Source organism: Pristis pectinata, chromosome 1 (genome assembly GCF_009764475.1).
Source record: "Pristis pectinata isolate sPriPec2 chromosome 1, sPriPec2.1.pri, whole genome shotgun sequence".
Classification (NCBI taxonomy): Eukaryota; Metazoa; Chordata; class Chondrichthyes; order Rhinopristiformes; family Pristidae; genus Pristis; species Pristis pectinata.
The window spans coordinates 147,039,242-147,063,613 of NC_067405.1; the positions used below are offsets into that span (position 1 = coordinate 147,039,242).

Sequence of the window (24,372 nt, forward strand, 5' to 3'; positions counted from 1 at the left end):
TGGTAGGCTTCTTCAGAAGGTCAGAGGTCAAGGGATCCAGGGAGGCTTGGCTGTGTGGATTCGGAATTGGCTTGCCTGTAGAAAGCAGAGGGTTGTGGTGGAGGGAGTGCATTCATATTGGAGGGCTGTGACTAGCGGTGTCCCACAAGGATCGGTTCTGGGACCTCTGGTTTTTGTGATTTTTATTAAAGACTTGGATGAGGGCGTAGAAGGGTGGGTTGGCAAATTTGCAGACAACACAGAGGTCGGTGTTGTGGATAGTGTGGAGGATTGTCGAAGATTGCAGAAGGACATTGATAGGATGCAGAGCTGGGCTGAGAAGTGGCAGATGGAGTTCAATCCGTAGACGTGTGAGAAATGCAGAGTACAAAGTTAATGGCGGGATTCTGGGTAGTGTGGAGGAACAGAGAGATCTGGGGGTTCATATCCACAGATCCCTGAAAGTTGCCTCACAGGTGGATAGAGTAGTTAAGAAAGCTCATGGGATGTTAGCATTCATAAGTCATGGGATCGAGTTTAAGAGCCGCAAGGTAACGATGCAGCTCTACAAACTCTGGTTAGACCACACTTAGAGTACTGTGTCCAGTTCTGGTTGCCTCATTATAGGAAGGATGTGGAAGCATTGGAAAGGGTGCAGAGGAGATATACCAGGATGCTGCCTGGTTTAGAGTGTATGCATTATGAGGAGAGACTAAGGGAGCTAGGGCTTTATACTCTTTGGAGAGGAGGAGGATGAGAGGAGACATGATAGAGGTGTACAAAATATTAAGAGGAATAGATAGATTAGACAGCCAGTGCCTCTTTCCCAGGGCACCAATGCTCAATACAAGAGGGCATGGCTTTAAGGTAATGGGTGGGAAGTTCAAGGGAGATATCAGAGGGAGGTTTTTTTACCCAGAGAGTGGTTGGGGCATGGAATGCACTGCCTGGGGTGGTGGTGGTGACAGAAATTGGTCAAATTCAGGAGATTACTAGATAAGCATATGGAGGAATTTAAAAGAGGGATATGTGGGAGGAAGGGGTTAGATAGCCTTAGGCGAGGTTTAAGATCGGCACAACATTGTGGTCCGAAGGGCCTGTATTGTGCTGTACTGTTCTATGAATGCCAAGAGCAGTTTCTCTTGCCTCATCTCTGGAATTCAGTTCTTTAGTCCAAGTTTGGACCAAGGCTGTCAAAGGACTGGAGCTGAATGATCCCAGCAAAACCCAAACTGGGCATTGGTAGCAGATTAGTGATGAGTAAGCATTGCTTGAAAGCACTGCCAATGACACCTTCTGTCACTGCTAATGATCAAGAGTAGACTCATTGGGTGGTAATTAGCTTGATCAAGTTTGTCCTACTTTTCGCCAATGGGAATTAACTGGGCATTCTCAAGACATTAACTGGGTATTGCCTGTATTGTAACTACACTGGAACAGTTTGGGGAGGTGCAGTTCGTTCTAGAAGGCACATGTTAGTACCCTCACCAGAATGTAAGACAGCATCAGTGGAAAGACAAACAGCGTTAACGTTTCGGACCACTGAGGTGCAACAGTGGACTCGCAGCTCCTGGGACCAGTTTCAATCCTGACCTGAAGCACTGTATCTCAGAAGTTTGCACATTCTGCCTGTAACTACATGGGTTTCTGCTAGGTGCTCTGGTTTCCCTCCACATCCCATCGATGCGCTGATAGGTTAATTGGCTACAATGAATTACCCTTCAGTGTAGGTAAGTGGCAAAACAATAAAAGGGGAGTTGATGGCATGTGTGACAGAAAATAAGTTGTAGGTTTACAAGGAAATGAGACGGGAAATGGCACTGACAGGATTGCTCATTTGGGAGCTGGGATAGATACACTGGGTCGAATGGCCTTCTGCTGTCTTGTAATAAGTAATCAGATGCAAGGTTTATGACTTGAAGTGTAAATTCTTGTACCACAGACTTTTTTAGATTTCCAGTGTCCAGTTTTTTTGCTTTTGGCTTACTTTTTTGCATTAAGATATCTTTATTAGGCACATGTACATTGAAACACACAGTAAAATGCATCCTTTGTGTAGAGTGTTCTGGGGGGCAGCCCACAAGTGTCGCCACACTTCCGGCGCCAACATCGCATGCCCACAACTTCCTAACCCATATGTCTTTGGAATATGGGAGGAAACTGGAGCACCCAGAGGAAACCCATGCAGACATGGGGAGAATATACAAACTCCTTACAGACAGCGGCCAGAATTGAACCTGGGTCACTGGCGCTGTAATAGCGTTACACTAACTGCTACACTACCGTGCCATTATCACATGGAGTCAACCAAGCTGGCTGAAGACAGAGTTTGTTGTTAGTAGGAACCTCAGGAGAGAACCCAAATGGATCATTACTTGGCACTTCTGACTGAACACAGCTACAAATACAGAGCCTTTGTCGTTAGCATTCACACTTTGTACCCCACTATAGTCAAGGGATGTACTTGAAGTTATCCCCTCCTGCTAGCTATGGAATTGTCCACCACCATACACATCCAGACGTGGAACAACTGACATGACTTGATTACTGATGCCAGTTATAGAGTCATACAGCATGGAAAAAGGCCCTTCAGCCCAAATGTTTTGCCCAGTTGCATGATGTTTTAGCTTTATAGCAGGCACATAGTTTTAGGTATGCCTGGGGCTTCTAAGGAAAGTACACAGTAAAAAGCAGGACCTTTAGGAACATTGATGAACAGAGGGATCTTGGGGTGCAAGTCCATGTTCCCTGAAAGTGGAAACACAAATGGATAGGATGGTAAAGACAGCATACAGCACGCTTGGCTTCATCAGTCATATTGCAGCTGCAGAAAACTTTGCTTTGGCCATATTGAGTATTATGTGCAGTTCTGGTTGTTACACTATAGGAAGAATGTAGAGGCCTTGGAGGGGGTGTAGAAGAGGTTTACCAGAATGCTGCCTGTATAAGCTACAAGGAGGTTGGACAAATTTGGAGTGTTTTTTTTCCTGAAGGGTCAGAGGCTGAGGGACAACCAGACAGAAGTTTATAAAATTATGAGAGGCATAGATGGGATAGACAGTCAGTCTTCCCCCCCCCCCCCCCCCCCCCCCCCCCCCCCCCCCCCAAGGAGGAAATGTCAAATACTAGAAGGTATAGCTTTAGGGTGAGATGGGGAAAGTTTAAAGGAGATGTGTAGGGCAAGTTTATTTTTAAAAACACAGTGGTGGGTGCCTGGAACACACTGCCAGGGGAGGTGGTGGAAGCAGATACAACAGCAATGTTAAAGAGGCATTTAGACAGACATGAACAAGCAGGGAATACAGGGATACGGACCACGTGCAGGCAGATGGGATTAGTTTAGTTTGGCATCGTGGTTAGGACAGACACGGTGGGCCAAAGGGCCTGTTCCTGCGTGGTACTGTTCTATATTGTGTTCTGCCAGCAGGCCCTTCTCCACTCATGACTGAACCAGGGTTGATCCTCTGACTTGGCTGCAGTAGCAAAGCGAGGGATTTGTCTGGCTACGTTCACAGATCGGGGTGGTGTCCATTTTTTCTGCTAAGCCCTGAAATGAACGTCATTTGAGGATTCAGCTGTAATTCCCCCTATACCCAGGAACATTTGACTCGAACTTTCCTTAACACAGTCACTTGGTTGTTAGGGATGGACAATAATCAAAGACACAAGGTTAGGGCTTGAAAGATGTTGTACTTGGACAGGGATTTTCACCATCCACTCAATATCATGGAGTTTAACAGCACGAAATGGACCCTTGAGCCCATCACATCCAGGCTCAAGGACAGCCTCTATCCTGCTGTTATAAGACTACTGAACGGTTCCCTGGTACGATAAGGTGGACTCTTGACCTCACAATCTACCTTGTTATGACCTTGTACCTTATCGTCTACCTGCGCTGTAGTTCCTCTCTAGTGTCACACTTCATTCTGCACTCTTAGTGTTTTACCTTGTACTATCTCAATGCACGGTGTAATGAATTGATCTGGATGAACTGTATGCAAGACAAGTTTTCCACTGTACCTCAGTACATGTGACGATAATAAACCAGTTTACCTTCTTGCTTATCTACACTAATCCATTTTCCCCACATTAGGACCCACGCTTTGCCCACAAGTGCCTGTCTAAAGGCCTCTTAAATGAGGTGAGTATGTCTGATTCCACCCCCACAGCATGTTCCAGATATCAGCCCCTCAGATTCCCTTTAAAATCTCCTTCCTCACCTTAAACTTGTGCCCTTTTGTGTTTGATACCCCTACTGTGGGAAAAAGATTTTGACTATGCACCCTATCTATACCTCTCAAATCTTATATACGTCACCACCACTCAGCTCCTCCCCTCCAGGAAAAACAAACCCAGCCTATCCAATCTCTCCCCAGAAGTAAAGCCCTCCACTCTAGGCAACATCCTGATGAATCTCCTCTGCTCTCTCTCCAAAGCAATTACATCCTATAGTGGGAAAAGTCATTTATAGCAATTATACAAAAGTCCTGTGCAACGTGTAGGTCTTGACATCACTCCAGAGAATTTTCAGTGTTCATTATGTGCATCAGGGGAATGGAGGTGACTCATTTTATTCCCTCATCATTTTTCCCCTAGCAGATGGCTCTGCCTTGCAGACAATGCTGCCCAACGAACACAAAAGAACATAATTGGCAAGATTTATCAAGTGACACTCAGCAAGCATTAACCTCCTTTCAGATGCTAAAGCATTTGGCAAACCACTGCCTGAATTTTCTATTTGCAAATGGAAATCATAAGTTGATCAGGAACAACAAGAAAAAGAGGACAACTTCAGGCCAAGTCAGTACTTCTGATAATGCAGCAGGAACTTTAGGGCCAAGGGTCAAGGAGAACTGACCACTGGCAAATAAGATTCCAAAATTCACCATCATCCTCATTGCTGAGGTTTTACCAGGGTCTGTGGAATCACATGGACTATCGGTAGCACTACCACCCGTGTCAGTCAGTCTCTTTGCTCTCCACCCTATCATAGACATTCCCCTTATTGTATTCTTGCTCTGCCCAGGACAGAGAAACTGCAAAGAGTTGTGGACACAGCCCAGCGCATCACAGACACCAGCCTCCCCTCCTTGGACTCTATCTTTACCTCTCGTTGTCTTGGTGAAGCAGCCAGCATAATCAAAGACCCCACCTACCCGGGACATTCTTTCTTCTCTCCTCTTCCATCAGGTAGAAGATACAGGAGCCTGAGGGCACGTACCACCAGACTTAAGGACAGCTTCTACCCCACTGTGATAAGACTATTGAATGGTTCCCTTATACAATAAGATGGACTATGACCTCACCATCTACTTTGTTGTGACCTTGCACCTTATTGCACTGCACTTTCTCTGTAGCTGTGACACTTTACTCTGTATTGTTATTGTTTCTACTTGTACTACATCAATGCACTCTGTACTGACTCAATGTAACCGCACTGTGTAATGAATTGACCTGTACAGTCGGTATGCAAGACAAGTTTTTCACTGTACCTCGGTACAAGTGACAATAATAAACCAATACCCACTCCATGTTAAATGAGATTTAAGACAGAGTGGTTGATATCTGGAACGCGCTGCCTGAGGTGGTGGTGGTGGTGGAATCAGATACAATCACTGCATTTAAGAGGCATTTAGACAGGCACTTCAAAGGCGAGAGGAGGGGCAGCACAGAAGGACCACCACACCACAGGAGGGACGGCGTAGAGGGAGCATCAGGCTGTCAGAGAGACAGTATTGAAGGAGTGCTGCACTAGGGGAGGGAGAGTATCGAGGAGGGGCATAACTGAGGAAGCATTGTATTGTTTGGGGGGGGGGGGAGAGCATACTGAGAGAGTACTGCACTGTGGGAGGGGTGGTGCTGAAGGAGCACTGCACTGTCAGAGAGATGGTATTGAAGAAGGAGTGCTACATCCTGGGAGGGAGAGTATCGAGGAAGTGTCACACTCTAGGAGGCTCATAACTGAGGAAGTGCTGCACTGGGGGGGTGGGTGGAGGGAAAGAAAGAGTTGCACTGGTCAGAGGGCAGCACTTCATTCCTTTGGTTATGACCACACTGTTGTTTATGGAGCTTGCAGATGTGGAGGTGCTACATTTCCTACACGACAAAAGCGATGACGCTATTTCACGGGCTTCCTGACCCATAGTGAGTTGTTATTTCGTTGCAAGAAAAAGAAAGGGAATACTGTGGGGAGGCACGCTAAATCCTTCATTCATAAAAGAAGCGTGGACATCCAATTAACACTCAACTTTTCGGTTTATTCCGCTCCTGCAGGCAAGGTCCACGGTTTCTGGTGGGAACTTGATTAAAATCAGCACAGCACGCTTTTTTAATGCAGGACCAAGTCCTCGAACAAATTGCTTTAGGAAGGGGAGGAGTCTGTTCGGATATTAGGGACTATTCTCACCATTCTGCCAGGGTTGATCTGCACTTCAATTCTATTTGCCTTCTCAGCTCTACCTTCTCTGATTAGGATTTATTTATACCTTTATCTGTCAAACTCGGTATTAATAGTTTGATTGACCCCAATCCTTACAACCTTTGACAAGGTGCCACACAAGGCTGATAGGAGCCCATGGTGTTACAGGAAAGGTACCAGCATGGATAGAAGATTGACTGGCTGGCAGAAGGCAAAGAGTGGGAATAAAGGGGGCCTTTTCTGGTTGGCTGCCGGTGACTAGTGGTGTTCTGTATGGGTTAGTGTTGGGTCTGCTACTTTTCATGTTATAAGTTAATGATCTGGATGATGGAATTGATGGCTTTGTGGCCAAGTAAGTGGATGATACAAAAGATATATGGAGGGGTAAGTAGTGTTGAGGAAACAGGGAGTCTGCAGGTTGGGAGAATGGGCAAAGTGTCAGATGGAATACAGCATAGGAAAGTGTACGGTCATGCACTTTGGTAGAAGGAATAAAGGCATAGACTATTTTCTAAACAGGGAGCGAATTGAGAAATCGGAGGCACAAAAGGGACTTAGGAGCCCTCGTGCAGGATTCCCTAAAGGTCAACTTGCAGGTCAAGTCAGTAGTAAGGAAGGCATGTGCAATGTTAACATTCATTTCAAGAGGACTAGAATATAAAAGCAAGGATGTAATGCTGAGGCTTTATAAGGCATTGGTCAGACCACATTTGCAGTACTGTGGACAGTTTTGGGCCCTGTATCTAGAGGAAGGATGTGCTGGCATTGGAGAGCCAAGAGGAAGTTTACAAGAATGATCCCAGGGATGGAAGGGTTAACATACAAGGAGAATGAGACTCTGGGCCTGTACTCACTGGAGTTTAGAAGGATTGTGGGGGGACCTTATTGAAACCTACTGAACATCGGAAGGCCTGGACAGAGTGGACATGGTGAAGATGGTTCCAGTGGTGGGGAAGTCTAGGACCAGAGGGCACAGCCTCAGAATATTAGAATGTCCCTTTAGAACTGAGAGGAGGAAGAATTTCTCAAGCTAGGTGGTGGTGAATCTGTGGAATTCATTGCCACAGACAGCTGTGGAGGCCAAGTCATTGGGTATATTCAAAGCGGAGGTTAATAGGTTCTTGATTAGGAAGGGCATCAAAGGTTACAAGAAGGCAGGAGAATGGGGTTGAGAGGGAAAAATAAATCAGCCATGATCGAATGGTGGAGCAGACTCGATGGTGAGAATGGCCTAATTCTGCTGCTATGTCATATGGGAGAATGAGTTCCAAACTTCCACTATGCCCCCAGTGAGAAAACTGATGGGTGTTAATAAATGAACACCCATCAGAGTGCAGAGTCTGCATGTTCCTGCCAGGATTAAAGGCAAAGTTAACAGGCATAGGGAACCTTGGTTTTCAAGAGATATTGGTGCTCTGGTTAAGAAAAAGGTGTATAGCAGGTATAGGCAACTAGGAACAAATGAGGTACTCGAAGAGTATAGAAAATGTAAGAAAACACTAAAAAAGAAAATCAGGAAGGCAAAAAGAAGACGTGAAGTTGCTTTGGCAGATAATGTGAAGATAAACCCGAAGGGATTCTACAAGTATATGAAGAGTAAAAGGATAGTAAGGGACAAAATTGGTCCCCTGGAAGATCAGAGTGGTCGTCTATGTGTGGAGCCTCAGGAGATGGGGGAGATCTTAAACAGTTTTTTTTTGCATCAGTATTTACTCAGGAAACTGGCAGCGTGGATATGGAAGGAAGGGAAACAAGCACTAGTGTCATGGAACATATAGAGATTAAAGAGGACGAGGTGCTTGCTGCCTTACAGTGAATAAAGGTAGATAAATCCCCAGGGCCTGACAAGATATTTCCTCGGACATTGAGAGAGACTGGTGTAGAAATTGCAGAGGCAGAGGCAGAGGCAGAGGCAGAGGCAGATATAAAAAAAATGTCCTTAGCCACAGGTGCAGTGCCAGAGGACTGGAGGGTAGCTCATGTTGTTCCGTTGTTTAAAAAACGCTCTAAAAGTAAACCAGGTAATTACAGGCCGGTGAGCCTGACATCAGTAGTAGGTAAATTATTGGATGGTGTTCTGAGAGATCAGATATACAACTATTTGGACAGCCAAGGGTTGATTAAGGATAGTCAGCACGGCTGTGTGTGTGGTAGATCGTGTTTAACAAATCTTGTAGAGCTTTTCTACAAGTAGATGAAGGAAAGGCTGTGGATGTTGTCTACATGGACTTTAGTAAGGCCTTTGACAAGGTCCCACATGGGAGGTTAGTTCAGAAGGTTCAGACACTAGGTATCCATGGAAAGGTTGTAAACTGGATTCGAAATTGGCTGTGTGGGAGAAGCCAGAGTGGTAGTGGATGGTTGTTTCTCAGACTGGAGGCCTGTGACTAGTGGTGTGCCTCAGGGATCTGTGCTGGGTCCATTGTTGTTTGTTGTGTATATCAATGATCTAGATGATAATGTGGTAAATTGGATCAGCAAGTTTGCTGATGACACTAAGATTGGAGGTGTAGTGAACAGCGAGGAAGGCTTTCAAAGCTTGCAGAGGGATCTGGACCAAATGGAAAAATGGGCCATAAAATGGCAGATGGAATCCAATGCAGACAAGTGTGTGAGGTGTTGCATTTTGGAAGGACAAATCAAGGTAGCACGTACAGAGTAAATGGTAGGGCACTGAGGAGTGCAGAGGAACAAAGGGATCTGGGAGTTCAGATACATAATTCCCTGAAAGTGGCGTCACAGGTAGACAGGGTTGTAAAAAGGCTTTTGGCATCCTGGCATTCATGAATCAAAGTATTGAGTATAGGAGTTGGGATGTTATGGTGAGGTTGTATAAGTCATCGGTGAGGCCAAATTTGGAGTATTGTGTGCAGTTCTGGTCACCTAACTATAGGAAGGATGTCAGTAAGATTGAAAGAGTGCAGAGATTTACTAGAATGTTGCCGGGTCTTCGGGAGTTGAGTTACAGGAAAAGATTGAACAGGTTAGGACTTTATTCCTTGGAGCGTAGAAGAATGAGGGGAGATTTGATAGAGGTTTACAAAATTATGAGGGGTATAGACAGAGTTAACACAAGTAGGCTCTTTCCACCAAGATTAGGAGAGATAAGTATGAGAGGACATGGCTTTAGGGTGAAAAGGGAAAGGTTTACGGGGGAACATAAGGAGGAACTTCTTCACTCAGAGTGGTGGGAGTGTGGAACAGGCTGTCATCTGATGTAGTAAATGCAGGCTCACTCTTAAGTTTTAAGAATAAATTGGATAGATACATGGACAGGAGAGGTCTGGAGGGTTATGGACTGGGTGCAGGTAAGTGGGACTCGCGGAATAACGTTTCGGCACAGACTAGAAGGGTCGAATGGCCTGTTTTCTGTGCTGTAGTGTTCTATGGTTCTATCTGGAAAATGGACAAAATTGAAAATCAGCTATCAATTCAGAATAAATGAAGAACTTTCAATTCAAGTAATGTTGCTGCACAGGAGTAGAGCAAAATATGCAAAACACTGAATAATATGCAAAATATTTAAAGTTTAGAAAAAAAAATTTCTTGAGCTGTGCAAAACAGGGTACATTGAATTCTCTGCTCATCACTGAAGTCTAGAGCCCAGCATTAACAACCCTGCACCAAAGATCAGCATCTCCTTTATATCCACGAGTCCTGTCAGTTTGAGACTGAGGGTGGGGAATCTGCAAGCTGCAGATATAGTGAAGGGCTTCAGCAAGGCTGGCAAAATAAATCCAGGGCACTGCAATTCAGTGCAACAATTAAAAACCTCAATCTAATGAAACCTCCAGTGAGCTGTTCGAGAACAAATGATCAGAAAGAGACACACATACAAGCTTACAAGTAGGCTACCTCCTACTAACTTAAAGTGCAACACTGCTTTTGATTTACCATTCTGTAAAGACTGTGTACGTGATTCTTTCCCAAGGTTGGTGTGAAATCCTGTTCCCAGTGAAGGAGCTTTCCCTGGACCTGAAATGAAAAAACAAAATCAAAAGTGAATCATCAAAACTTACTGCACCATTGTTTTAAATCTGTACAAATCAATATAGTTGGCCTTGCCACATTAACCTACTTAGGTTATACAGGAAGCTTAAGAGTAGAAAACAATGAAGGGCAGCAATGGGAGAGAGCAAACAAGGATGGCAGATGCAATATGGGAAAATGGAACAGAAAGAAATGATTGACTCCCTTATTACTTCACTGAGATAACAGTGACCGAACCCCATCTACTCATCTACCTTTGTGCCATTTTACGTCGCCAATGTAAAACTGCTGTTTGCCAGATCGCGCTTGAAATTTCCACTGCCTTCTTGCTGACTATTGTGCCCCTGGCCCTGGACTTCCCAAATGGGAATAGTTTTTATTCCCCACACCATCTTTTCCTCTTAATATTTTGAAAATTCCAATGAAATCACCAACATTTAAATTGCAGGGAAAACAACAATAGTTTCTGTAATCTCTTGTAATTTAACTCTTGGAGCCCAGGAACCATTTTAGTAAATTTCTGCTGCACTCCTCCCTCGGGAGTCATACCCAGAGCTTCTATTAGTACTCCAGCCACCTGCTAACTATAGCTTCATGTAGCTGCAGCATGACTTCCATCCTTTTGTATTCCAGTCCTCGACACAAAGGACAAGTTTCCACTACCCTTTTGATCTTTTCTGGACCACCCACCTTTTGTACCCACAATTCTCATTAGCCCTCCATTTAGGAATGATCCATTCAACCACTGTTAGCTCCTTCGATGATTTTCACTTGCCCATATTGAAATTAATTTGCAACTATTTTGTCCATTCTGATAGTCTATTCATAGAACCATAGAAAACTACAGCACAGAAAAACAGACCATTCGGCCCTTCTAGTCTGTGCTGAAACATTCTGCTAGTCCCATCTACCCGCCCCCAGCCCATACCCCTCCAGACCTCTCTCATCCATGTATCTATCCAATTTACTCCTAAGAGTTAAGAGCAAGCCCGCACTTACATCAGATGGCAGCCCATTCCACACTCCCACTACTCTTTGAATGAAGAAGTTCCCTCTAATGTTCCCCCTAAACCTTTCCCCTTTCACCCTAAAGCCATGTCCTCTCATAATTATCTCTCCTAATCTAGGTGGAAAGAGCCTACTTGCATTAACTCTGTCTATGTCCCTCATCATTTTATAAACCTCTATCAAATCTCCCCTCATTCTTCTCTGCTCCAAGGAATAAAGTCCTAACCTGTTCAATCTGTCCCTGTAACTCAACTCCTGAAGACCCGGCAACATTCTTGTAAATCTCCTCTGCACTCTTTCAATCTTACTGACATCCTTCCTGTAGTTCGGCGACCAGAACTGCACATATTCTAAATTTGGTCTCACCAATGACTTATACCACCTCACCAAAACATTCCAACTCCTATACTCAATACTTTGATTTATAAATGCCAGGATGCCAAAAGCCTTTTTTACAACCCTATCTACCTGTGACTCTACCTTTCAAGCAATTATGTATCTGAACTCCCAAATCCCTTTGTTCCTCCGCACTCCTCAGTGCCCTACCATTTACTGTGAATGTCCTCCCTTGATTTGTCCTTCCAAAATGCAACACCTCACACTTGTCTGCATTAAATTCCATCTGTCATTTTCTGGACCATTTTTCCATTTGGTCCAGATCCCTCTGCAAGCTTTGAAAGCCTTCCTCACTGTCCACTACACCTCCAATCTTAGTGTCATCTGCAAAATTACTAATCCAATTTACCACATTATCTTTTAGATCATTGATATATACAACAAACAACAATGGCCCCAGCACAGATCCCTGAGGCACACCAGTCACAGGCCTCCAATCTGAGAAACAACCATCCACTACCACTCTGTCTTCTCCCACTCAGCCAATTTCGAATCCAGTTTACCTTTCCATGGATACCCATTGACTGAACCTTCTGAACTAATCTCCCATGTGGGACCTTGTCAAAGGCCTTGCTAAAGTCCATGTAGACAACATCCACAGCCTTTCCTTCATCTACTATCTTAGTGACCTCCTCAAAAAACTCCACAAGATTCATTAAACACAATCTACCATGCACAAAGCCATGCTAGCTATCCTTAATCAACCCTTGGCTGTCCAAATACTTATATGTCCTCTCTCTCAGAACACCTTCCAATAATTTACCCACTACTGATGTCAGGCTCACTGGCCTGTAATTACCTGGTTTACTGTTCGAGCCCTTCTTAAACAATGGAACAACATGAGCTATCCTCCAGTCCTCTGGCACCGCACCCGTGGCTAAGGACATTTTAAATATATCTGCCAGGGCCCCTGCAATTTCTACACTATTCTCTCTCAAGGTCTGAGGAAATATCTTGTCAAGCCCTGGGATTTATCTACCTTTATTCGCTGTAAAGCATCAAGTACCTCCTACTTTTTAAGCTCTATATGTTCCATGACACTAGTGCTTGTTTCCCTTCCTTCCATATCCACGCTGCCAGTTTCCTGAGTAAATACTGATGCAAAAAAACTGTTTAAGACCTCCCCCATCTCCTGAGGCTCCACACATATATGACCACTCTGATCTTCTAGGGGACCAATTCTGTCTCTTACTATCCCTTTGCTGTTAATATACCTGTAGAAACCTTCACATTATCTGCCAAAGCAGCCTCATGTCTTCTTTTTGCCTTCCTGATTTCCTTTATTAGTATTTTCTTACATTTCCTATACTCTTCAAGTACCTCATCCGTTCCTAGTTGCCTATACCTGCTATACACCTCTTTTTCTTAACCAGCTCACCAATATCCCTTGACAACCAAGGTTCCCTATGCTTGTTACCCTTGCCTTTAATCCTGACAAGAACATACAAACTCTGCACTCTCAAAATTTCATCTTTGAAGGCTTTCCATTTACTGAACACATCCTTGTCAGAAAATAACTTATCCCAATCCACCCTACCTAGATCCTTTCTCATTTCCACAAAATTGGCCTTTCTCCAATTTAGAACCTCCACTCGAGGACCAGACCTATCCTTATCCATAATTATCTTGAAACTAATGACATTATGGTCACTGGACCCAAAATGCTCCCCTACACATACTTCTGTCACCTGACCTGTCTGGTTCCCTAATAGGAGATCAATTATTGCATTCTCTCTCATTGGTACCTCTATATATTGATTTAGAAAACTTTCCTGAACACATTTGACAAATTCCAAGCCATCCAACCCTTTCGCAGTGTGGGAGTCCCAGTCCATATGTGGAAAGTTAAAATCCCCTACTATCACAACTTTCTGTTTCTTACATCGATCTGCTATCTCACTACAGATTTGTTCCTCTAGTTGTCTCTACTGGGCGGTCTATAATACAATCCTATTTGTGTGGCCACACCTTTCCTGTTCCTCAGCTCCACCCATATGGCCTCTGTAGACGAGCCCTCCAGGTTGCCCTGTCTACGCACAGCCGTGATCCATTCCCTGACCAGTAATGCCACTCCTCCCCCTTTCATCCCTTCCCCTATCACATCTGAAACAACAGAAGCCTAGGACATTAAGTTGCCAGTCCTGCCCCTCCTTCAACCATGTCTCACTAATAGAAATAACATCGTAATCCCACGTGCCAATCCATGCCCTAAGCTCATCCACCTTACCTACAATACTCCTTGCATTGAAATAGACGCATTTGAGAACATTACTATCATGTACAAACCTTTGATTTCTGTCCATACCTGCAGACCTCGCATGATCATTTTCCTTCTCACTTTCTTCTCTAACACTCTGGTTCCCCTCCCCCTGCAAATCTAGTTTAAACCCACTGGAGCAGCACTAGCAAACCTACCCACAAGTATGTTAGTCCCCTTCCAGTTCAGGTGTAAACTGTCCCTTCAGAACAGATCCCGTCTTCCCTGGAACAAAGCCCAATTATCCAGAAACCTGAAGCCCTCCCTCCATACCTCTTTATAGTTTGATGTTTTAATCTACATTGCCTAAAATGTTGTCTAGTGCATCATCAATACACAGGTACCACACTTGGGTATCCAGATGCATTCCCAGGAACAATGCTAATGAAATCAGGATTACAAGAGGCCAATATGGCATTACACATACAGAGGATGTGTTTTTGATAACAATTCTGGTCATCCCATTATAGGAAGAATGTGGTGGCTTTGGAGAGGGTGCAGAAGAGGTTCACCAGGATGCTGCCTGGATTAGAGGGCATGAGCTAAGAGGAGAAGTTGGACAAACTTGGGTTGTTTTCTCTGCAGTAAGAGGCTGAGGGGAGATCTGATAGAGTAGACAGCCGGTATCTTTTTCCCCAGGGTCAAAATGTCTAAAAGTGTTTTTTTTTTGCTGCTGGGGTGGTGGTGGAGACAGATACAATAGAGGCGTTTAAGAGGATGTGCAGAGAACGTAGGGATATGGACATTATGTAGGCAGAAGGGATTAGTTTAGTTGGGCATTTAATTACTAGTTTAATTAGTTCAGCACAACATTGTGGGCCAAAGGGCCTGTTCCTGTGCTGTACTGTTCTATATTCTATTGTGGTGTCAAAAACCCAGTGCAAAGTCCTACCCTCCCCGCTGCTGCATCAGGAACCTCGTGCGAATCTGACTTCCATTTGCACTCCTGCAGCAATAATGGAAGCTGCCGTCTTCAACCCCCACCTCCTGCATTTGGCTGCGTGATTCTCCCAAGCCCAGAGATTTCTCTGTGGTAATAAGAGAGGGAAGTCGACAGTTTCCATCACATCCAGCACACCAGGATACAGCCCTGAGGGTTCAGTGTTGAATGGCTGCACTGCTTGTGCTGGCCTGCCAAACACGAGCCCACACAGGCAAATCTTTCCACACCACACCGTGGATGATTCACTGTCACAGAGTGCCTGCAGAGGGCAAGGATTTGCACCCAGGTTCCCCAGGCAGCAGCAGAGAGGACAGGGTGCTGTGCTGGTTCCCCAGCATCCAGGTTCCTGCCACAGCAGCAGACAACCCCAACAGATGTCTTTTAACCAAGTACAGGGAGAACAAACTTTTGAATGGTCAGACTGAAGGACAAGAGTACTGTAATGAATCAGCACTCTTGGATAGCTCTAAGCAGCGTAATGGATTCTTAGCTTTCAATTCTTTAACTATTCACTGTATTTGTAATCAATTGGGTTATGACCCCAACACAGAAATTTGCAGAATTCCACTAGTCATCCTGCCTAACCAAGTTCCTGCCCATTAATTCTGTGTTCTGCCTCAACCAATTTCCAACACTTCAATAATTTGGCATCAATTCTAGGAGCTCTAACTTCAGCTCTGGGTCTCTCATGAATGACTATAGACAATACTTTCTGGAAGTCCATAAAGTGTCATAGAGTTGTGCAGCAGAAAGAAGCCCTTTGGCCTAACTGGTCCATGCCAACCAATTTGCCTACCTGAGCTAGTTCAATTTCCCTGTGTTTGGACAATATCCCTGTGAATCTTCCCTATCCATGTACCCATCCAAATGTTTCTCTTTAATATTAAAATTATACTACTTCTTGAGGCAGCTCATTCCATATACACACTATCCTGTGTGTGGAAGAAGTTGCCCCTCAGGTCCCCTTTGAAATATTTTCCCTCTCACCTTAAAATAAATAAGAATATAAATATATAAATAAAATTTGAAGAGTGCTCCCAATCAGATATAGTCACCTCTTCTAAAACAAAATCCCAGGTTTTTCCTCAGACACAAAAATCATACAGATCCATGATGGCTCTCACTGCCCAAATGAAAATTGCCAAGGTGTTCAGTTGCTTCATCCTCAACTATAGATTCTAGAAATTTCCCAACAGATCTTGGGCCAACTGGTCTAATTCCCTGTTTCTCCCTTTCCCTTTTCTTATATGCCAGACTGACATGCTATACTTTCCCATCTAATGGAATCTTTATCAAATCAAGAGTACCTTGGAAGTCTGCAATATTCTCAACAACCCCATCTATGAGAGCCTTGATTTTCATCATTACAAATATTAAATTTTTGACAAGTCCCTGAATCAATACTAATTTCCTCAGGATGGTTTCTTAGTCCTTTAAAGTAAACACTTGGTAATCATTCCCATGCCTGCTATTTCTTTATTTTAACTTACAATATTTATGTAATTCATTTTAGGAGGCCCACATTGCTCCAAGCTATTGTTTTTAACATAATACAATTGTAAACATTTGTATTGATTTTAATACCTCTTGCAAATTTTCATATACCCCATCTGTTGTTATTAAATGATTAGTCATGTCTTGCTCTTCTGTGTGTCAGGAATTGCAGGTTTTATCTTTTTGATTTTCCTTTTAGTCTTTTGGTCATCCAGGCAAACCTCTTGCTACTTATGGGTATAAACTGGCCCTGATTTACAGTAAACTTTTCAAAATATTCCCACTGCTCTACTGGCATTTTACCTGAGAGCAGATTTGCCCAACTAACCATGGGAAGTCTGTTAGGTTTAGCCCAGTTTAGAATCTTAGTAGCTACGTCACATTTCTCGCTGCATCACAACAATGAATTTGATCATAATTACTATAAAATAAATGTTGACTCACCGACAGTCTGTTCACTAAACCTGGCTCATTGCCCATTACTAAAATCTAACAGCTCCTCCCTTGTTGGTTGAGACATGTTATTGCAAGAAACAATCTTGAACACCCACAGAAAAGTCACTACATTTTAGTCATGAGCCAATCCATTTATTTTCAAACTATATCAAAGTTTTAAAACCATCCATTTAAACCACCGTCTTTGTAACTTGTCTAGTCTCAGAACCCTTTTTACCCTATGATTCTATCCTTTTTACTTATACCCTCTCACAATGATTTCATCTTTTATCACTAGGCCTTCTCCGCCCCCATGCATCCGATAACCTGGTACATTTAGCTTTAACCACCTCATTCAACATCTCTGTAACCTCTGAGAATAACAATGTACCATTGAGAACTTAAAGCCCAGCCTTGAAATTGTTTAGAAAGTAGCATGGAAGTATCTGCTGGCTGACAATGGCAGCCTTGTGTTCAAGGTTCTGGCAATTCAAGGCTTTGGTATAAATCATCCTTCATTAGTTGATAAATAACACTGAGCTATCCAACTCTGACATTAATATAAAGATCAGAGAGAGAAAGGATATAACTATTTTACCCCTGATCAACAGCCATTGAAACCAAAAGAACTGTTCACATAAAGGCTGGAAGCAGAGGAGAAACATGCTCCCAGTTCTGGGAGCCACACACGATAGAACACCTCGCCTCCAAATCCACCCTCTCCATCACCAATGTAGAACTCCACTGGCATCACTCACCTTTCAGTACTTCCCCAAACAAACAAACAAAAGGAACTTACTTTACATTATAATTCACGTGGCGTCTGCAACCTTGTCACAATAAACTGAGGCATTGCCAGACTAGAAGCTAACACTAGACAGCAGCCAGGGGAACAGGTGAATAGGGATTTTAGTACGAGGGGATTATGGGGAAAGCTAACAGAATAAATGACTACAACATGAATAGATCAGGCAACCCCTTTACCCTAAGCTACCCAAGTGTCAGCCCTGGACACTGCTTGGTGCTCCCACCTAATTACAGCACATCAAGCATTGAGAATAGGAGTTCGGATGTCAAATGCAGCTGAAACCCATGCAGACATGGGGAGAATGTACAAACTCCTTACAGACAGGGGCCAGATTTGAACCCAGGTTGTTGGCACTGTAAAGTGTTACACTAACTGCTACACTACCATGCCTGCCCTCTCTCTCTTCCTGAAAAGATAACGGGAAGCAAAGTCTGAATATTTTTAAGACAGGTACACAGATCCACGATGTCTTGGTGAAGCAGCCAGCATAATCAAAGACCCCACCCACCCGGGACATTCTTTCTTCTCTCCTCTTCCATCAGGTAGAAGATACAGGAGCCTGAGGGCACGTACCACCAGACTTAAGGACAGCTTCTACTCCACTGTGATAAGACTATTGAATGGTTCCCTTATACAACGAGATGGACTATGACTTCATGATCTACCTCGTTGTGACCTTGTACCTTATTGCCCTGCACTTTCTCTGTAGCTGTGACACTTTACTCTGTACTGTTATTGTTTTTACCTGTACTACCTCAATGCACTCTGTACTGACTCAATGTAACTGCACCGAGTAGTGAATTGACCTGTACCATCGGTATGCTAGACCAGTTTTTCACTGTACCTCGGTACAAGTGACAATAATAAACCAATATGATTAGCAAAGGGATGAAATACATAGATTTGCTCCAGGCAGAATAATGGACTCAGAATTCCAGTATCCCACTTATTAAAGGTTTGAACATTGTGAATGAATAGGGTAAGATGGATGACATGCCCCACACCTCCAAGATTCAGTCTCAGATTTACCAGCAACTGCTGTGAATAATTGATGCATAGTTACATCTTTATTATTATACAACTTTCTTTTCCAACATGTACTTTACAAAACAAATTCCCTGAATTAAAAGCTATCTGGCTGACTCAAGAACACTCACAGGCTCTTCGGGCACGGCAAATTACACACAAACAAAACAAATAACTCGAGATTGACAACTCCCCTACTTGGATGCATCACTATCTCCAATGATGTGTGCATGTATTATAGGAGAGGGGTGGAATTACGAGACAAGAGGGGAGGTGGAGCTGTGGTTTTGGAATTGCCACAGCAAGCATCATCCATCTGAAGGGAATTAGAATTCAAGGCAGTTCATTCACAGTTTAAAGAAAAATCACCTCAAGCACAGGGCAAAACCTCTATGAAACAAGCACTTTTGTTTGGCTCATATTGTGCTCAGCAAGAAGCCAAATGGGAACTCATTTTTTTTGGAAGTTTGCTGCATACAATGAGAGGTCAACACAAGAACGTCATTCATGGTCAAGGCTTCAATCAGAGGATTTTTCAAAGGATTTTCACCGAGTTGCTTTGATGCTGTTGATGTCACATTGCAGAGAGACCTCACCGAGTGGAGACAGGCTGAGGGATCTGGGGAAAAATTACAATCGCCAGCCAAAGACTAAGGGAATAGCTCACCTTTCTGAGTCCCTAAACATACAAGGATTGAGAGTATATTGGAATTAGTTTATTATTGTCAAATATACCAAGATACAGTGAAAAGATTGTTTGCATGCCATTCAGGCAAGTCATCTCATACACAAGTACATCAAGGGAATAAAAAGGAAAACAATGCAGAATATAGTGTTGCAGCTACAAAGAAAGTGTAGTGCAGGTAAACAAAAAGTGCAAGGGCCACAATGAGGTAGACTGCGAGATGAAGAGTTTATCTTTTAGCGTACGAGAGGTTTGTTCAAGAGTCTGATAATGGCAGGATAGAAGCTGACCTTGAGTCTGGTGGGACATGCCCTCAGACTTTTGCATCTTCTGCCTTTGGCTGCTTTCCCAAAGCAATGGGAAGTGTAGACAGAGTGCACGGAGGGGAGGCTGGTTTGTATGATGGACTGGGCTGCGTTCACAACTCTGCAAGTTCTTGGGAAAAGCAATTGCCGTACCAAGCTGTGATAAGACACTTTCTATGGTGCATCTGTAAAAGCTGGTGAGAGTCATTGGGGACATTCCAAATTTCCTTAGCCTTCTGAGGAAATATGCTGCAAGAGGCTGATTCCTCAGACTGAACAATCTGGAATCAAGGAACATAGGTGGTGAGGGGAAAAAAGAAGTCTTTTAGGGCAAGATGAGAAGTTTTTTGAGCAACAAACAATCTGCTGGAGAAACTCAGTGGATCGAGCAGCATCTGTAGGAGGAAAGGATTTGCCGCAGTTTGCATCAGGAGGGTTTTGACCCAAAACTGCGACAATTCCTTTCCTCCCACACATGCTGCTCGACCCACTGACTTCCTCCAGCAGACTGTTTATTGTTCCAGATTCCAGCATCTGCAGTCTCTTGTGTCTCCATGGGAAATTCTTTACTCACTGCATAACTCTTTATAATCTTCTACCCTAGAGAGCAGTGAACAATCAGCCATCGAGTGTATTCAAGGACAGTACTGGAGTCAATGGGGGAAATCAGGCAAGAAAGTAAGGCACAGGATCAGCCACAATCATTTTTCTCATATTTTGTGACACAGGAGGAGGCCATTTGCCCCATCAATTCCATTCTCATCTGCTCCAGTCCCTGACTTGTCTCCGTGACAAATCTTCTCTCATGTGCATTATTGAATGATGCAACAGGCGAGCGAGCTGAATTTCCCAATTCTGCCTTTGCTCCCACGTTCTCTAATTTGGAAAGCATCCCAAGGAGAGTCAAACACAAGTGAGGCGATGAACGGAATGAGAGATTAGGAGTAATCAACAGCTTGGTCAAGTAAATGGATTTCAAGGAGGGCCAGAATGGGTACTGGAGGGGTTTATAAAAGGAATACAAAACCTCGGGACCTAATTAACTGGCAGCTGTGCCATAATCAGAGGGTGTGATGTACATTCAAGAAGTGAGAGAAAGGCCTTGGAACAGTAGTTTAACTCATTTAGACCTTTAGAGTGCAAGGCCCAACAGAGATTCCAGGTCACATTCAAGGGTTCCAGGCTATGCCAATGTCAGAGCAACACAATAGAAACATAGAAAGAAGAAACAGAAAAACTACAGCACAATTCAGGCCCTTCGGCCCACAAAGCTGTGCCGAACATGTCCCTACCCTAGAAATTACTAGGCTTACCCAATAGAAACAGAAAAACTACAGCACAATTCAGGCCAGAGTACCAACACACAGAAACAGGCCCTTCGGCCCATTTAGTCCAAGCCAACCTCATGTTCTGCTTAGTTCCATCTACCTGCACCCGGACCATATCCCTCCAAACCCCTCCCATCCACGTACCTATCCAAACTTCTCTTAAATGTTACAGTTGAACCTGCACCTACCACTTCCGCTGGCAGCTCGTTCCACACTCGCACCACCCTCTGAAGAGGTTTCCCGTCAAGGTTCCCCTTAAATATTTCACTTTTCACCCTAAACCTATGACCTCTAGTTCTAGTCTCACCCAACCTGAGGGGAAAAAGCCTGCATGCATTCACCCTATCTATACCCCTCATAATTTTGTACACTTCTACAAGATCTCCCCTCATTCTCCTGCACTCCAGGGAACAAAGCCCTAACCTATTCAACCTTTCCCAAAAACTCAGGTCCTCATGTCCCAGCAACATCCATGTAAGTTTTCTCTGCACTCTTTCAAGCTTATTGATATCTTTCCTGTAGGTAGGTGACTAGAACTGCACACAATATTCTAAAATTCAGCCTCAACATAACATCCAAACTCCTGTACTGAATGCCCTGATTTATGAAGGCTAATGTGCCAAAAGCTCTCTTTACAACCCTGTCTACCTGTGATGCCACTTTCAAGGAATTATGGACCTGTATTCCCAGGTCCCTTTGTTCTACCACACACCTCAGAGCCCTACCATTCACTGTGTAAGTCTTACCCTGGTTTGTCCTCCTAAAGTGCATCACCTCACACTTGTTTACATTAAATTTCATTTGTCATTTTTGAGCCCATTTTCCTAGCTGATCAAGATCATGCTGCAAGCTTTGATAGCCTTCCTCGCTGTCCACTACACCCCCAATCTTGGTGTCATCCACAAATCTGCTGATCCAGTGTACCACATTATCTAAATCATTGATATAGATGATCAACAACAACGGGCCCAGCACCGATCCCTGCAGCACACCACTAGTCACAGGTCTCTAGTCAGAAAGACAACCATCTACTACCACTCTCTTGCTTCTCCTGCTAACCCAGTGTTGAACCTAATTGGCTACTTTATGAATGTCAAGTGACTTAACCTTCTGGACCAGCCTCCCATGCGGGATTTTATCAAAGGCCTTGCTAAACACCATGTAGACAACATCCACTGCCTTTCCCTCACATGACTTGGAGTAAGCCAAGGTTTATTCATTTTGTTTGCAAGTGAAAAAACTTCAAAGCTGGGTTTGAAAAGAACTAGAAGAGGGATTTTCTGCCAGATTGAAGGACTGATGCTGGTCATTAATCAGCTCACAAACAGCAATGTTCCAGGACATGTTTTAATCAGAGCACAACTTGAAGGGCAGTACTGTTTAATATACTGTGGAAAATGTCAATACTACACATTTCAGATTAGTGTGGATAAGTTGGCTAGGACTGATTATGAATGTCCAAATGCACAACATCAACCACATTTCCCTCATCGATCCCCTCTGTTATCCCATCAAAAAAAACTATCAAGTTAGTTAAACCCAGTTTGCCTTTACAAATCCGTGCCCGTTTTCTCGAACCAGTCACCGATTCTCCAAGTGACTGCAAGTTTTGTTCCAAATGTTTCCCTACCAAGGTTAAAATGGCTTGCTAGTAGTTACTGGGTTTATATTTACACCTACTCTCAAACAGTGTAGCATTTGCAATTCTCCAGTCTTCAGTCACAACCCCAATACAACAGATATTTGAAAGATTATAGTCAAAACCTCCACAATTTTCACCTTTACTTCCTCAGCAACCCAGAATGCATACCACCTGGACCCAAGTACAGTTAGCTTTTCAAATACCTCTTCTTTCTCAATTTTTTTTAGCCCATCCAGTTTCACCACCACATCTTCCTTTGCCGAGACTTCATTATGCAGAGGTGACTCTGAGCTTCCTCTTACCAATCTCCATCCCACACTAACCTAGCTATCTGGAGACAAGAAATTCTGCAGATGCTGGAATCTGGAGGAACTCAGCAGGTCAGGCAGCATCCATGGAGGGAAATAAACAGTCGACGTTTCAGGCCGAGACCCTTCATCAGGACTGGAAAGGAAGAGGGCAGAAGCCAGAATAAGAAGGTGGGGGGAGGGGGAGGAGCACGCACAGGCAGGTGACAAGCGAGTCCAAGTGAGAAGGGGAAGGTAGGTGGGTGGGGGAAAGATGTAATAAGCTGAGAGGTGATAGGTAGAAGAAGCCAAGGGCTGAAGGAAGAGGAAGAGGAATCCGGATGGACAGGGCAGTGGACCATGAAATAAAGGATTGGTGGGGGGAGGTGGGCAGGTCATCAAGGCAGGGGAAGGGAGCCACAGGAATAAGAGAAGACAAAGGAGTTGGGGGAAAGAAAGAAAAAAGGGGAGGGGTTACCAGAAGTTAGAGAAATCAATGTTGAGGCCATCAGGTTGGAGACTCCCAAGGTGAAATATGAGGTGTTGTTCCTCCAACCTGTGTCTGGCCCCAACATGGCAGTGGGGGAGGTCGTGGATGAACATGTCAGTGGATGTGGAATTGAACTGGGTGGCCACCAGGAGGTCCTGGCTGTTGTGGCGGACGGAGCGAAGGTGCTTGACAAAGCAGTCACCCGATCTGTGTCGGGTCTCGCTGATGCACAGGAGGCCACACAAGGAGACCGGATGCAATAAATGACACCCTCGGATTCTCAGGTGAAGCGCTGCCTCACCTGGAAGGATTGCCGGGGACCCTGAATGGTGGCGAGGGAGGAGGTGCAGGGACAGGTGTAGCACTTGGTGCTGTTGCCAGGATAAGTGCCAGGGGGTTAGTGGACAAGGGAGTCACAGGGAGCAGTCCCTGCAGAAAGCAGAGAGGGGGTGAGGGGAAGATGTGCCCTCTCACCTGGACTCACCCATCACCTGCCTGCGTGTGCTCCTCCCCTCCCCCCACCTCCTTATTCTGGCTTCTGCCCTCTTCCTTTCCAGTCCTGATGAAGGGTGTCAGCCTGAAACGTTGACTGTTTATTTCCCTCCATAGATGTTGCCTGACATGCTGAGTTCCTCCAGCACTTTGTGTGTATTGACCGAGCTATCTGTTGCCTATTGCAATGTTCCAATGAGTTCCAATGCAAGCTTGAGAAACAACACCTCATTTGGACACATTACAGACCAAATCTCAACAAAGAATTCAACAATTTCAGGTAACATACTTTTGCTGTTTATATCATAACTAGCTAAATCTGCTCCAAAAGGTTATCTATCTGTGATATTGACTAGCTTTCCCTGTCTAGAAAGACACTGCCTGATCTG

At 44.2% G+C, this 24,372-nt stretch overlaps 1 protein-coding gene across 2 annotated transcripts in view; it reads right to left on the reverse strand.

Moving 5' to 3' along the window:
* The window catches only part of brf1b (BRF1 RNA polymerase III transcription initiation factor subunit b), a 414,814-nt gene that overhangs the window by 340,963 nt on the left and 49,479 nt on the right, over positions 1-24,372 (reverse strand). For both annotated transcript variants that reach the window (XM_052012381.1, XM_052012387.1), the window contains exon 2: positions 10,292-10,372. In XM_052012381.1, the coding sequence (XP_051868341.1) occupies positions 10,292-10,372 (81 nt within the window). The remainder of the gene's footprint in view (positions 1-10,291; positions 10,373-24,372) is intronic.